The sequence below is a fragment of the Pelophylax lessonae genome, assembly GCF_965119305.1.
Source record: "Pelophylax lessonae genome assembly, chromosome: 6".
In the NCBI taxonomy this organism is placed as follows: domain Eukaryota; kingdom Metazoa; phylum Chordata; class Amphibia; order Anura; family Ranidae; genus Pelophylax; species Pelophylax lessonae.
This window is the reverse complement of record NC_138773.1, coordinates 97,236,391-97,249,778: the sequence shown is the minus strand read 5'-3', so window position 1 is coordinate 97,249,778 and position 13,388 is coordinate 97,236,391. Positions and strand designations below refer to the sequence as shown.

Here is a 13,388-nt window from a genome sequence, read left to right as displayed (position 1 = left end):
ATGAAGGGTTTGTAAATCTAAATCTACTGAAGAAAAACCTAAAATATTGTGTGCATTTTTCAAACAAATCTTTAATGGTATTTAAGGTAAAGATGGATGGTAGTGGACATGGTTGGAGCTTGCGTGTTTATTCACAAGAAAAAAAGGTTTAAGTCCCAGGTGTTAAGCATATTTCCTCTGTCAAATCACACAATAACAGCTTGTAAAACTCGGAATGTTTTTCCCAATGAATGTCTTTAAGACATAACATGTTTTCATATGTGGAGGTCTTATGAATGACCGAGTGGGTCTGTATTTCTCTTGCTTGCTCTGTTCATTGAGGGACCCATGAATTCAGAAACAGTCGGGTTATACTGCTGTAGCAATGTCAAAGGAAAAGATCCATAAGCCGCACAACATGATGTGCAGCTTATGGATCTTTTCCTTTGACATTGATTCAGCTTATAACAAGCATGAGCTCCCTGTCCCTGCATTCACTCACAGCGGCCTAGTTGGACACAACCTGTCCAACTAAGTGGCATAGCGGCATCTAAGTTTTATCTTTTTGGGTCACAGGGTTATACTGCTGCCCACAGGAGGGACCATTGAAAACAGAAAAATCATAAGCTAATTCTCAGTTCAACACCCCTTCCACCCAGCACGCCTCCATTGTTTTTGTTAGTGCCCTAAGAGGGTGGGCTTCTTTTCTCTAGCTCTGTAACCATTTTTTGTATTATAATTTTTACCTTTGTTTTTATTCATGGATTTTACTTCTATTGACTTCAAACAGGATCCCCTGCTACATCATTGCTTGACTGGTCTCTATAAAGCAGCTACCCAAGTCCGTGTTTCCTCAGATTAGCTTTGGAGGCTTTAACCGGATCTCGCTAAAATTGGACGCACAAGGCTAGCCTGAAATATGACCTTTGGACACTGGGCTCTGCATTGACGCTTTTCAGAACTAAGTGTACTGGATAGGTTAGCCGCATGATAGAGCGCTTTACCAACACAAGCAGTATTGGTCTAGTGATCTCCCCTGCTGTTCTATTGAATTCTGTCAGGGGTCCTTTTGTTAGGTGGTTCCTTTTTGGACCTATTCCTTTTTGGGATTGGGTGTTTTGTTCTATTGACCACACCAGCCTGTTGGTCCTTTCTTATCTGTTGGGAATTAGTTATTGCTCCAACTATTTTTGTTGAGTTCTGGTTAATCGGTTTCTTGCTGGCTTAGTTTCATTGTTCCTTCTACGTGGAAACATTCCACTTTGGCATGGAACATCAGCTTAAACCTTTGTGCCTTTTGTCATGTTGTCAGGTTCCCCTATCTGGTAGGGGATCCCACCTCATTCATCAAATTTAGCGGTTATTTTTTTAGGCAGCTCCTGAGCTGCCAGTGGGTCCCCAGTTGTCCTAGTGAGGCCTGTAGCCTTTAATTTTTGTGATGCCTGATCCTTAATTGGACTGCTTTTATTCACCCCGACTGTACCTGATATCGTGTGTCCCTAAGTGCTGGTTCACACTAACACTACCAGAAAGTCGCCCCCCGTGACTTGAAGAGACTTGTTTAGAGACTTGTTTAGAGACTTGTTTAGAGACTTGTTTAGAGACTTGTGCACTACTTTGAAGAGACAGGCGACTTTGTCTGTGGGGAATGCCTGACTAATCTTTCTTCTTCCTGGAAAGTCTGATAACAAGTCGTGTCAATTAAGATAAGGAGGCGACTCCCATTGAAGTATATGGGACAGTTGGATCACAGGTCGCCTCAAAGTAGTACAGGACCCTTTTCTGAAGTCGGAGCAACTTTAGTAGTGCCAATTAAGACGGCACTGATTGATTAACATTGATTTTGTTATGTCAAGCTACCTGGGGCAACACAAGTTGCCTCACAAGTCGCGCTAGTGTGAATGGGCTCTCAACGTACAAAAAAGATAATGTTTTTTTTTTTTTTTTTTTTTTTTTTTTTTTTTTTTTTACTTCCTGTTAGATCCATTTCCTTGAGTCCTTTGAAAGAGTTTTTTGATTCATGTCCTTAGTACTACTTTGTGACAAAACTGAGGCATGCTGGATAGAAGAGGGGCTTTACTGGGGGCTAGCTTACGATTTTTCCAATTTTGCTCATTTCCAATCCTCTTTCAGGCAGTAGTATAACTTGACTGTGTCTGAAAAATACAGTTTTTGCAAGCTATCTTTTATGTACTCTTTGATATAAAACCATTTGTGGGATCATGTAAGTAGTGTCTTTACTACCTAATGGTATGCATATCCAGGGCTTTTTCTGAAAATGTAATCTGGGACTAATACAGAAGTAAATTCAGTTTTATAGGTTTCCATTTTAGAAAACTAAAAGTGTTTTAAAATGTAAGTCCAGAAAAATGATTTTAAAAATTTTTGGATTGAATCATGAATGGTTAGAATCCCTGTATGGTTAGAATCCCTGTAACGTGTGTGTTTTTTTAAATTTTATTATTATTGCTATCCAAGGCTCCTATGATTTTTTTTTTTTTTTTCTTTTTTTTTTTCATCAACTGCCATGCCTGAAAAACAGGTACTGCCATGCCTCAGCAATGGTGCTGTCACTAGACAGGAACTAAGGGGAAATTATGCAACAAAGATGCCTTTAGCATGTTACTACACTGACCATTAATAAACATATCTTTAAAAAAATAAAATCTGACCGTTGTTACGTTGGCAAGCGCCTTCAGATGCCTGATACATTTTTACTTCCAGTGTGCCTCTATTTCTCCAACGGCTGGGGCAATTTATTATCCAATTTTTGACCAGATCTTGAATAGTTGCATTCTGATATGGCCCTTCCCACTCCTGGTTTCCTTGATATTGGCCACAAACTGTGAATGGTAAATAGAGAAGATTGGGTCAGGACAAGACAACTATTTTTTTTTTTTTTTTAAATCCAGAAAAAAAAAAAGTTTATTGAGAAATCGCACATAGAAACAAATATTGCAACAAGCAGATTGGATCAAAAGCACATCTACAAATAAAGGCACAGAATCGTAGACAGATCTCAGCAACATAGCCAGTATACAGCATGAATCAAAGAACAGCCTGAACCAAAAACATAACGCAAGGCAACGGTCCCATATCCCAGATCAAAATAATTCCCCCCAATCTAACCTCCAGTGGTCTACCCCACCCCCAGCGATTAAAGTAACAGATGATCTAGGATCAGATCCGTGGGAGCCATCCCCGGAGAGCTCAACCAGACTTTCTGGAATTTGGCCGGGGCACCCCTATGCAAGCAAATGTATTTCTCCATGCGAAGAGTGGTGCCCAGTTGCTCCAGCCAGAGTCTATATGTAGGAGGCTCCTTATCAATCCAGCGTCTCAGAATAAGTAGTCGGGCTTGAAACAGAGCTCGCGCCGCTGCCTCCCGTAAGTAGCAGTCATCTATAATGTGATCCAGTATACCCAAGAGGCAGTGCTTGGGATCCAAAGGAATCGCCAAGCCCAGAACCCTCAAGACAACTATTTGATCCTAAATGTGCTGAGAACAGTCTACATGAACGTAGCAGCTACATCATACTTGGGACAGGTTCACTTTATCGTAACTACACCCTCCTGACTGTGACTGAATTTCTACTTTATTTAGATATTTACAGAGCATGTTACAAAGGTTGTATATTATATATAGTTGTGTGATAATATTAATAATCATAACATTTTATGCAACATCTTGTGTTTAGAGTATTAAAGCGGCAGAGTTGATTGGAACCTTTGTGAACCCTGAAGTGTTTCTCAAGCTGATCTTGCCAGCACTGCAGAAGTCTCCCCTAGCTTCCCACCTAATGATTCTGGCAGCATTCATCAGAGGGAGTTCCAAAGAGGCGCTGAGGCCCCATTTACATCGTATTGCTGATGGCATCTCCCAGACTGAGATCTGCCAGGGCTCAGAAAAGGTAATGGAAAGAAGTGAAACTCATCAGTGCTTTAGCTATGTATGATTGTGATCATTTGAGAACAAATAACCTTGTCAAGTAGGGGTTATAATCCTGTGTTTTTGAGTATGGTTAGTAAATATAAAGTGTGTGTGATGGGCTGTACACACCCCCTGTTCGTGCCAGAACTCTCGAACATTGCGAAAGTTTGGAGCTGAAAAGCGAACACCATTGAAGTACTATGGAACCCGAAAAGGGAAAAGTCTAAAGTGCCCATTTTGAGGGCTTAGATGCACGTTATTGGGCATACAAAGGGTAATGAGGGTCAGGGTACTGCACTGGGAGACATGTATCAATAAACAAAAGTTTGCAAAAAACATTAAAAAGAAAAAAAAAAGCAGCGATTTACTGATGCTTAAAGAGGAAGTAAACCCTCCTCTGACACTTTTTTACCTATAGGTAAGCCTATGATAAGGCTTACCTATAGGTACTGTAAATATCTCCTAAACATGCACCGTTTAGGAGATATTTACCTTACATGCAGCCAGTGACGTCACTGGCACATGCGCTCTGAAGGAACGGCCGTTGGTGCCGTTCCTTCAGAGTCCCGTACCGTGACGGTCGGCTCCCGCGCGCTAATCAGATGGCCGGATGCCGCGATCCCGGAAGACAGACGACTGGACATGTCGCCCGTCATACAGGTAAGCGGGCGGCACGGCGGGGGCTCGTTCTATGGTAAGTATTTCATAATGAGCTAGTATGCAGTGCATACTAGCTCATTATGTCTTTCTCTTTCAGGTTGCGAAAAAAAAAAAAAAATCTATGGGTTTACAACCTCTTTAAAATAAAACAAGAATGAAAAACTCCTTTAAATATAGTGCCTGGGGGTCCCCTTAGTCTGCCTGTGGCGCATCTATACCATGTGTAGAACCTGCCTCAGCAGCAAAAATGACATCTATAAAGGAAAAAGAAATGACATTTCTCTTACGTCCTCCGACAGTCGCCGCCTCTTCATATTCGTCACATATGGGTATTAGACTTTGCTCCGAAGGAGTAGCTAGGCAACAGAATATGTTAATAAAGCTTTTAACATATCCAACATATCCCACCCTCAAGGGGTGGTCCCCTCAGTCAATACCCTCCTACTTCCTGCAACCATATCTCAGTTTTAATGTCTAGCTTGTCAGGAGTGGCTGGCTCTCTCTGTGCTGGGACTTTATGTCCCAGACTCTTTCTTCTTTTTAATATTTTGTTTGAGTTTTTCTCTCTACCTTTACTTAGCTGTTGTTTTATCAGCGTTAGTTAGTTCTTCGGACGAAGAGGATCATGCGGACTGGGTCTCGGGCTGATCCCCCTGGTCGCAGGTCGTGGGTCAGTGGCTTCCCAGTCTGCCATCGAGCGTTCAGCCAGGTAACGCTCCTGGCATAGTGAACGACCCATCCCTGTTCGGTGCAGGGATGCTTGGTGAGGTGGCTACCTCACTGGACGCTGTGCGGTTTCTTAACCCACGTTCGGAGCGTCTTGTATGCGACTCTCCCTGCCTCATGTGTAGCGGCTTGTTCGCCTGTGCGGGTCCCCCACACCGTGGTGAGGTAAGTGTATTTATGTGGGGACCTGTCTGTCTGGAGGGGTGTCAGTCTGGGACTGTGTAACCTGTCTCTATGCACACTGTTTGTCTCCCTATCTCTCGGCTGCATGCTGTGGGCTGCAAGGGGGGGGGGGGGAGTTGTGTGGCACTATGGGTGTCAGCATGATCAGTGTGGAAAGCTGTGTGCTGTGGGGCATGTTTTATGGCATGTTTGGGCACTTACAGCGATCGCTGCGGCGATCGGTTCTGTTTTTTTTTTTACATACAGACATGTGTGCATTACTGCACTGTGGAGCGACGGTTTCGGCGCCAAAAGACGCCATTTTGCCTGCCCTCGCTCCGGCCGCATGTTTTACATGCATGGCGGCCATTTTCTTGTAGCCTCCATAGGTTTACATAGAGCGCCCTAGCAGCATCACTTCCTCTTCCCAGGAACACCGATCGAGGCAGCAGCAGCGGCGAGGGTCTCCTCAGGTTTTATCCTTCTGTTCTTGCTATCCATTGCCTGTGTTCAGTTTACATATCCCTGTGGGGGTCTCATTGTGCTTAGTGTGTGACGCGGTGGGCTGCGCTTGCTGAAAGGGGCAGTTAACCCTTGGTTGTCTGGCATTACAGGGGCAATGGATTCTCAGGAGGGCAAATTTCCTACAGTATTGGTGGAAAGCCAGGGGACCGCTGCTTCCCCCCCAGGGGGGGATTTAGCCACTATTGTGGCTGGCCTTGCTGCTCAGGTGCAAATGCTGGTGGCTGCTCAATCTACCAAAAGGCCCAGAGTTGTGCTCTCCTCTGATTCTGAGGGTGAAGGTGATGGGGCTGTTCTAGCAGGGGCTTCCCTATCGGGGTCCCGCTCCTCTCTTGATCTAGTGGGGTCTGAGGTGGAGGCTGAAGTTGAGGGGGTTGATAATTCTCCCCCTGGCTCGCCTGAAGAGCTTGCAATCATGGATGAGTTGATTGCTTCTATTAAGCAAACGCTGCGTTTGCAGGACGAAGTGTGTCCCCCCGCTGCCTTGGCGGCTTATGGGACGCAGAGGAAACGCAGGACGCCACAGGTTTTCCCCTGCAATGCTGATTTTCAGCGCGCTGTTAAGGATCAATGGCGCGATCTGCGCAAACCTTTTGCGGTACCAAGTAGATTCAAGCTGCGTTATCCTTTTTCACCTGCCACTGATGAAAGGTGGTGCGTGCCTCCACCAGTGGATCATGCGATTGCGGTTTTGAACAAGGCCACTGCGATTCCTGCAGAGGGTTCACCCATTTTCCGTGATGCCACAGATAGGAGACTGGAGTCTCTGGCCCGTCATACGTATTCTGTTACGGGTTCTATGCTTAAAGCTCTGTTTGCTTCTCTCATGGCGGCCCAGGCGATCGCAAGTTGGACGCAGATGCTTAGGCGCGTCTTGGTGGCCGACTCGGCCTCGCCGGCGACCCTGGATATGGTGGATCAGATCCACCAGGGTGTCATGTATCTGTGTGATGCGGACCTGGACCTGATTCCGTTGGCTGCACGGGTGCACAGTGTGGCGGTGTTGTCTCGCCGCCTGGTTTGGTTAAAATGTTGGTCGGTGGACCAATCTTCGCGTAAGACCTTAGCCAATCTGCCTTATGATGGGTCTCGCCTTTTTGGGGAGTCCCTGGATGTGTTGATTAAGGGAATCACCGGGGGTAAGAGCACTCTCTTGCCCCATTTCCCCAAGGCTAAGGGGGCTTCTGGGAAGAAGCATGCTAATTTTCGGCCCCCTCAGGGGTCCTTTCGTGCCTTTCGGCCGCACTACAAGGGCAAGCCGTTCAAAGGTCAAGGCTCTCAGAAGAAGCCCTGGTCTGGTAAGCAGAAGTCCGGCCAATCCGGACCTGCAGCCCATAACAGTTCGGCCTGAAGGGGCGCCCTCACCCAGTTTTGGGGTGGGGGGACGCTTGCTCGGTTTTCTTCAGCCCTGGTTGGCCCGTGTGCGGGACAAATGGGTTCAGGAAATCGTTCGGTCTGGTTACAAGATCGAGTTTCTCTCTCGGCCGGAGAGCAGATTTTTTCCTTCAAATCTTCAACTGTCTCCGGAGCGCCTGCGGGACCTACACCTGGCGGTGCAGGACCTGAGGGCTCAGGGAGTGGTGGTTCCGGTGCCTCATCGGGACAGATTTCGGGGGTTTTATTCAAACCTGTTCACCGTGCCCAGGAAGGAGGGCAAGGTTCGTCCGATTCTGGACTTGAAGGCTCTGAACTGCTCTGTGCGGGTTCGCAAGTTCCGCATGGAATCCCTGCGGTCGGTGGTGGCTGCCCTGGTTCCGGGGGAATTCATGGCCTCCATCGATTTGAAGGATGCGTATCTTCACATCCCCATCTTCGAGGGTCACCAGAGGTACCTTCGATTTGCCATTGCGGAGGATCACTACCAGTTCGTGGCGTTGCCTTTTGGCCTCGCCTCGGCTCCGCGGGTCTTCACCAAGGTGCTTGCACCGGTTCTGGCATTATTGAGGGCCCAGGGCATTTCTGTCCTGGGGTATCTGGACGACATTCTGGTTCGGTCTGCGACCAGCCAGGGTCTGGAGCAGGACCTGTCTGTCACGATGCAAACTCTGCAGGAGTTTGGTTGGACGATAAATTTTCCAAAGTCGGCACTGAGTCCGTCTGTTCGTCTTCCCTACCTGGGAATGATTTTGGACTCGGTGCAGGCGAAGGTCTTCCTGCCGGAAGACAAACTCAGAACTCTTCAGGAGGAAGTCAGGTCCCTCCGGGATGTTCCGCAATCGTCTCTACGGACGTGCATGAGATGTCTGGGATTGATGGTCTCGGCCTTCGAGGCGATTCCCTTCGCCCAGTTTCACACGCGGGGTCTCCAAGCGGAGATCCTGTCCAAGTGGGACGGGCGACCCCAATCTCTGGATCTTCAGATCTCGTTGAGTCATCGCACCAGAAAAGACCTTCTGTGGTGGCTCCAGTCCCCGATGGTGTCCGGGGGCAAGTCGTTTCGTCCTATCTCGTGGACGGTAATCACCACGGATGCCAGCCTGTCGGGCTGGGGTGGTGTTCTGGGCGTTCTGTCCGCCCAGGGAACTTGGTCGGAGGGGGAGTCCTCCCTTCCGATCAACATTCTGGAATTGCGTGCGATAAGTCTCTGTCTTCGTCGCTGGACGGACCGGCTGCAGGGCTGCCCGGTTCGGGTGCAGACGGACAATGCCACGGCGGTGGCCTACATCAACCACCAAGGGGGCACCAGGAGTGCCCGAGCGGCTCGGGAAGTGGCCGACATTCTGTCTTGGGCCGAGGCTCATGTCCCGGCGATAACGGCGGTTCACATTCCGGGGGTGGAGAACTGGCAGGCGGACTATCTGAGTCGCCAGACCCTGGATCAGGGGGAATGGTCTCTCCACCCGGCTGTCTTCCAGATGTTGTGCGCGAAGTGGGGTCTTCCAGATGTGGACCTGTTCGCGTCACGTCTCAACAACAAGGTGAGGAGGTTCGTGGCACGGACGCGCGACCCTCGGGCAGACGCGTCGGACGCGTTAGTGGCCCCGTGGCATCAGTACAGACTGATGTATGCGTTTCCACCGATCCAGTTGCTGTCCAGGTTCCTTCGCAGGTTTCAATCGGAACGCAACACGGTGATTCTTGTGGCACCGGACTGGCCTCGCCGGTCCTGGTACGCAGACCTCGTGAATCTGGCGGTCGACGCCCCGTGGCGTCTGCCTCTTCGAGACGATCTACTGTCTCAAGGACCGATATACCATCCTGCTTTACAGTCGCTGGCTTTGACGGCCTGGCTGTTGAAACCGAGGTCCTGAAGGAGAGGGGTCTCTCTCCGGAGGTCGTTCATACTTTAATCAACGCGAGGAAGTCTTCCTCTGGGAAGGTTTACTACCGTACTTGGAAGGCCTATTTTGCCTGGTGTGAGTCCAGGGGGTTTTTACCCCGCACATACTCGGTGTCCCGTGTGCTGTCTTTCCTTCAAGCGGGTGTTGATCAGCGCTTGGCGCTGGCTACGATAAAGGGTCAGGTGTCTGCTCTGGCCGTTCTGTTTCAACGTCCCGTGGCATCCAACCTTTTGGTTGGCACCTTTATTCAGGGTGTGCGGCATCTGGTTCCTCCTAGGAGGGATCCTCTGCCCCCTTGGGACTTGAATCTCGTGCTATCTGTGTTACAACGTGCTCCTTTTGAACAGATCAGGGAGATCTCGTTGTCTATGTTATCCAAAAAGGTCGCCTTTTTGGTGGCGATCACTTCGGCTCGCAGAGTGTCGGAACTGGCGGCTTTGTCCTGCAAGTCTCCGTACTTGGTTATTCATTTGGATAAGGTGGTCTTGCGACCTAATCCTTCCTTTCTTCCGAAACGTGTTTCGGAATTCCATCTTAATGAGGATCTTGTCTTGCCTTCGTTGTGCACGAAGCCTAAACATCCACAGGAGGTGAGATTGCACTCTTTGGATGTTGTTCGGGCGATCAGGGTTTACCTTCGATCGACTGAGTCTTTTCGTAAAACGGACTCCTTGTTTGTTCTTCCAGAGGGTCCTCGGAAGGGCATGGCGGCTTCGGCCTCTACCATCGCTAAATGGATCAGACAGACCATTGAACAGGCCTATGCCTTGCAGGGGAAGGTTCCCCCTGTGCCTGTGAAGGCGCACTCTACTAGATCTCTGAGTACGTCTTGGGCCTGTCGTCATGGGGCTTCTGTAGCCCAGGTGTGTAAGGCGGCGACTTGGTCGACCGTGCACACTTTCACAAAATTCTACAAAGTAGATGTTCGGGCATCGGCGGATGCTTCCTTTGGCCGCAAGGTTCTTAGTGCGGCTGTTCCCTAGGGTCCCTTGTTGGGGACTCCTGGCTGTTGGGATAAGTTTTGTATCCCCTGGTTTTTGCCTTTTCCTGGGTTGTTGCTCCTGTTGAGCACTTGTTTTTTGCTGTTGCCCAGCTGGTTTCCTTCCTTTGGTAAGGTTCCTTTCTTGATGTGGAAACTGCGTTGCCTTTCGGCGCGGATGTGTTTCCCACCCCTCATGTTTGCACTGCTTTGGGACGTCCCCATATGTGACGAATATGAAGAGGCGGCGACTGTCGGAGGACGTAAGAGAAAACGGAATTTTTGTAAAATCTTACCTGTAAAATTCCTTTCTCTGAGTCCTCCGACAGTCGCCGCCCCCGCCCCTCTTTTGGGGTTTGGTTGTATACTCTACTGCTATTCCACTAAAACTGAGATATGGTTGCAGGAAGTAGGAGGGTATTGACTGAGGGGACCACCCCTTGAGGGTGGGATATGTTGGATATGTTAAAAGCTTTATTAACATATTCTGTTGCCTAGCTACTCCTTCGGAGCAAAGTCTAATACCCATATGTGACGAATATGAAGAGGCGGCGACTGTCGGAGGACTCAGAGAAAGGAATTTTACAGGTAAGATTTTACAAAAATTCCGTTTTTCCCTGTAAGTTCTTTATGTTATAAACAACAACTTTGGGAGGCAGTCTGTATGATGAGGTCACAATTTAGTGCACTTGGAACAAGACTGAGGTTTTTTTTTTTTTTTTTTTTGATACATTCTGGTGTCTGTTTCGCAGACTTTGGATAGATATAGCAGGTGCGGAAAACTTGGGCTTTGGGTGTTGCTGGTGTCTTCGCAGCGTAAACCTAGAGGTAATATCAAGAGGTACTCTTGATGAAAGCAAGAATTGGCGTTGCTATAAAAAAAAAATTGAAACGATATGCACCTGTCAAATTGGTGCAGAAAAATTGGTCCTTGGGTATTAATTGTGACCATGAAACCTTTTCCAAAAAATGCCAGGTAAAATAAACATCCACAAAGCTCAAAGCTAGGAAGTGTAAGCCAGTCTTGCAGAGATTCCAGATCCAGAAAATGCTTAATCTGTGACATCGGCATCAGGGGATTGATAGCCGCTACAAATCCAGGACTGATGCATTTGGATAAATGTCAGCTGATCAACTGAGACAGCACTGAATGCCCATCTCGAAAGCATGCTGGATGCAGGGCAGCCCAGCAGCTCAATTGCATACTGGGGCAAGTTCTGGCAAGTGGTCTATTCTCATGACCTAGTAACCCAGTAGATTGTCAACTGAAAAGCTCTCCATGTCTGTTTTTGCCCCTACATAATCTCCCACCATATGATGCAGACACAGCTGATGGCATGTGGAAGCTGACAGCCGTGGGCGCTGAGGACTAAAAACATTTGGAATGCATCACTAAGGCGGCCCCTTTCTCCACCGCTCCTCTCTATGACCAACAGAAGCCTCAAAACTAGACTTTACATGAGACTGTAACCTAGCGGAGTTTGGAAAGGCATTACAACTCCTCTTTAAGGTGTCCTCCAGAAGATTTTATCCTCTGCTCCCTCTGTGAGGACAGGATGAGTTCTAAGACTTTCCCCGTGTAACTGTGGTCAAGGAGGGTTGCCAACCAATAATGATCCTTCTCCTTGATGCCACAAATTCTCAGGTCCTTTTGCAAGCTGTGAAGAATGAGGGAGCCTATGCACCGCAAGTTTGCGGAGGCATGAGAAGCAGAGTCCTCGGGGTCATGAGGATTACAGTATCTGGAACTGCCTCCTCCAAGCCACCTGCTACTTCCAAGGGTTCTGGGGATAGAAAACCATCTCTTAAGGTTTGACGTATGTCTTTCTCTGCTTCAGTGCCTCCAAAACTGCCAGAATCCTCCTCCTCCTCTTGTGTGTTCTGTGGCGTTGCAAGAATGGTGTCCGCATAAAGCGGGCCATGAGAGGAAAGGAAGTCCCCCTCTTCTTCCTGCTGCTCTGCAGTGAGTGCCCTGTCCATAATGCCATACGGAGTCTGGTTTAGCAGGAACACAAGCGAGATTGTGTCCCTGATGCATGCATTGTCACAGTTCACCATCCTTGTCGCCTCTTCAAATTGTAACAGTACAGTGCAATGTATCCTTTATCAGCAGCCATTGGCGTGGGGAAAAAGGCAGAGCCGGCCTGAGCTTGTGATTGTGCCATACTCACACAAGTATTTGTTGACGGCCCTCTGCTGCATGTGCACCCGCTGCAGCATTCCCAAGGTTGAGTTCCACCTGGTAGGCATGTCAGAATTCAGGCAGTTTACAAGCAGATGGAATTTTAGCCAACCGAAAACTGGCTGTGTATGACCGCCTGAAATGGCTACAGACTCTTCTGGCCTGCTTTAGCATATCTTCCAACCTTGGGTACCTGTTTAAGAAACAGGTTAACTTTCTCTGTTTAAGGGCAGACAGGAGGTTATTACCATTATTGCACACCAGCATTCCTGGCTCCAGCTGGTGTGGCATGAACCACCTCTGGGTCTGCCCCTGAAGATCTGAAAGAATCTCTACTCCTGTGTGGCTCCTGTCCCCTAGACAGACCAGCTGAAGTACTGCATGGCATCTTTTAGCCCCTTAAATGCTTTGGGTGTACTGGTGGTTCATATGACAATTCAGCAGAGGAGGGCATGGAGGAGGTGGAGGAGAAGGGGTGCAGCTGAAAAATCTCACATCATCACCACCAGCTGTATGGAAATGTTGTGGCAAAACAAGCTGCAGCACTGAGCCCTGTCCTGCATCCTTCCCAGTTGCAAGCAGAGTTACCCGGTGGGCTGTGAACTAAAAATATCACCCCTAACCATGCTTGCTCGACAGCAGTAACATGGACCATGCGGCTGACTGCCCTGCCCAACGATGCCACAACCATTGCCTTCCACATGATGGTACAGAGCTGGAATGGCCTTACATGCAAAGAAATAGCTACTGGGAACCTGCAATTGTGGTACTGCACATTCTGCAAAATCATGGGGGCAGAATCCACCAGACAGAAAGGCAGGAGTTGTAAAGCTAGCAGCTTTGACAAACTTGAATTTAGACGCTGGGCATGTGGGTGGCTGTGACTATATTTTTTTTTCACTGCAGCAGCTGGGGTAGAAAAATGTGTTTGCTATAGTCTACAGCTGGGGTTGTGCTGCTGGCAGA

General features: G+C 48.3%; 1 protein-coding gene across 1 annotated transcript in view; it reads left to right on the top strand.

Moving 5' to 3' along the window:
- Positions 1–13,388, top strand: part of DNAAF5 (dynein axonemal assembly factor 5) — a 125,612-nt gene that overhangs the window by 32,930 nt on the left and 79,294 nt on the right. Inside the window, exon 6 of the mRNA XM_082260645.1 lies at positions 3,678–3,890. Coding sequence (XP_082116771.1) covers positions 3,678–3,890 — 213 coding nt within the window. The remainder of the gene's footprint in view (positions 1–3,677; positions 3,891–13,388) is intronic.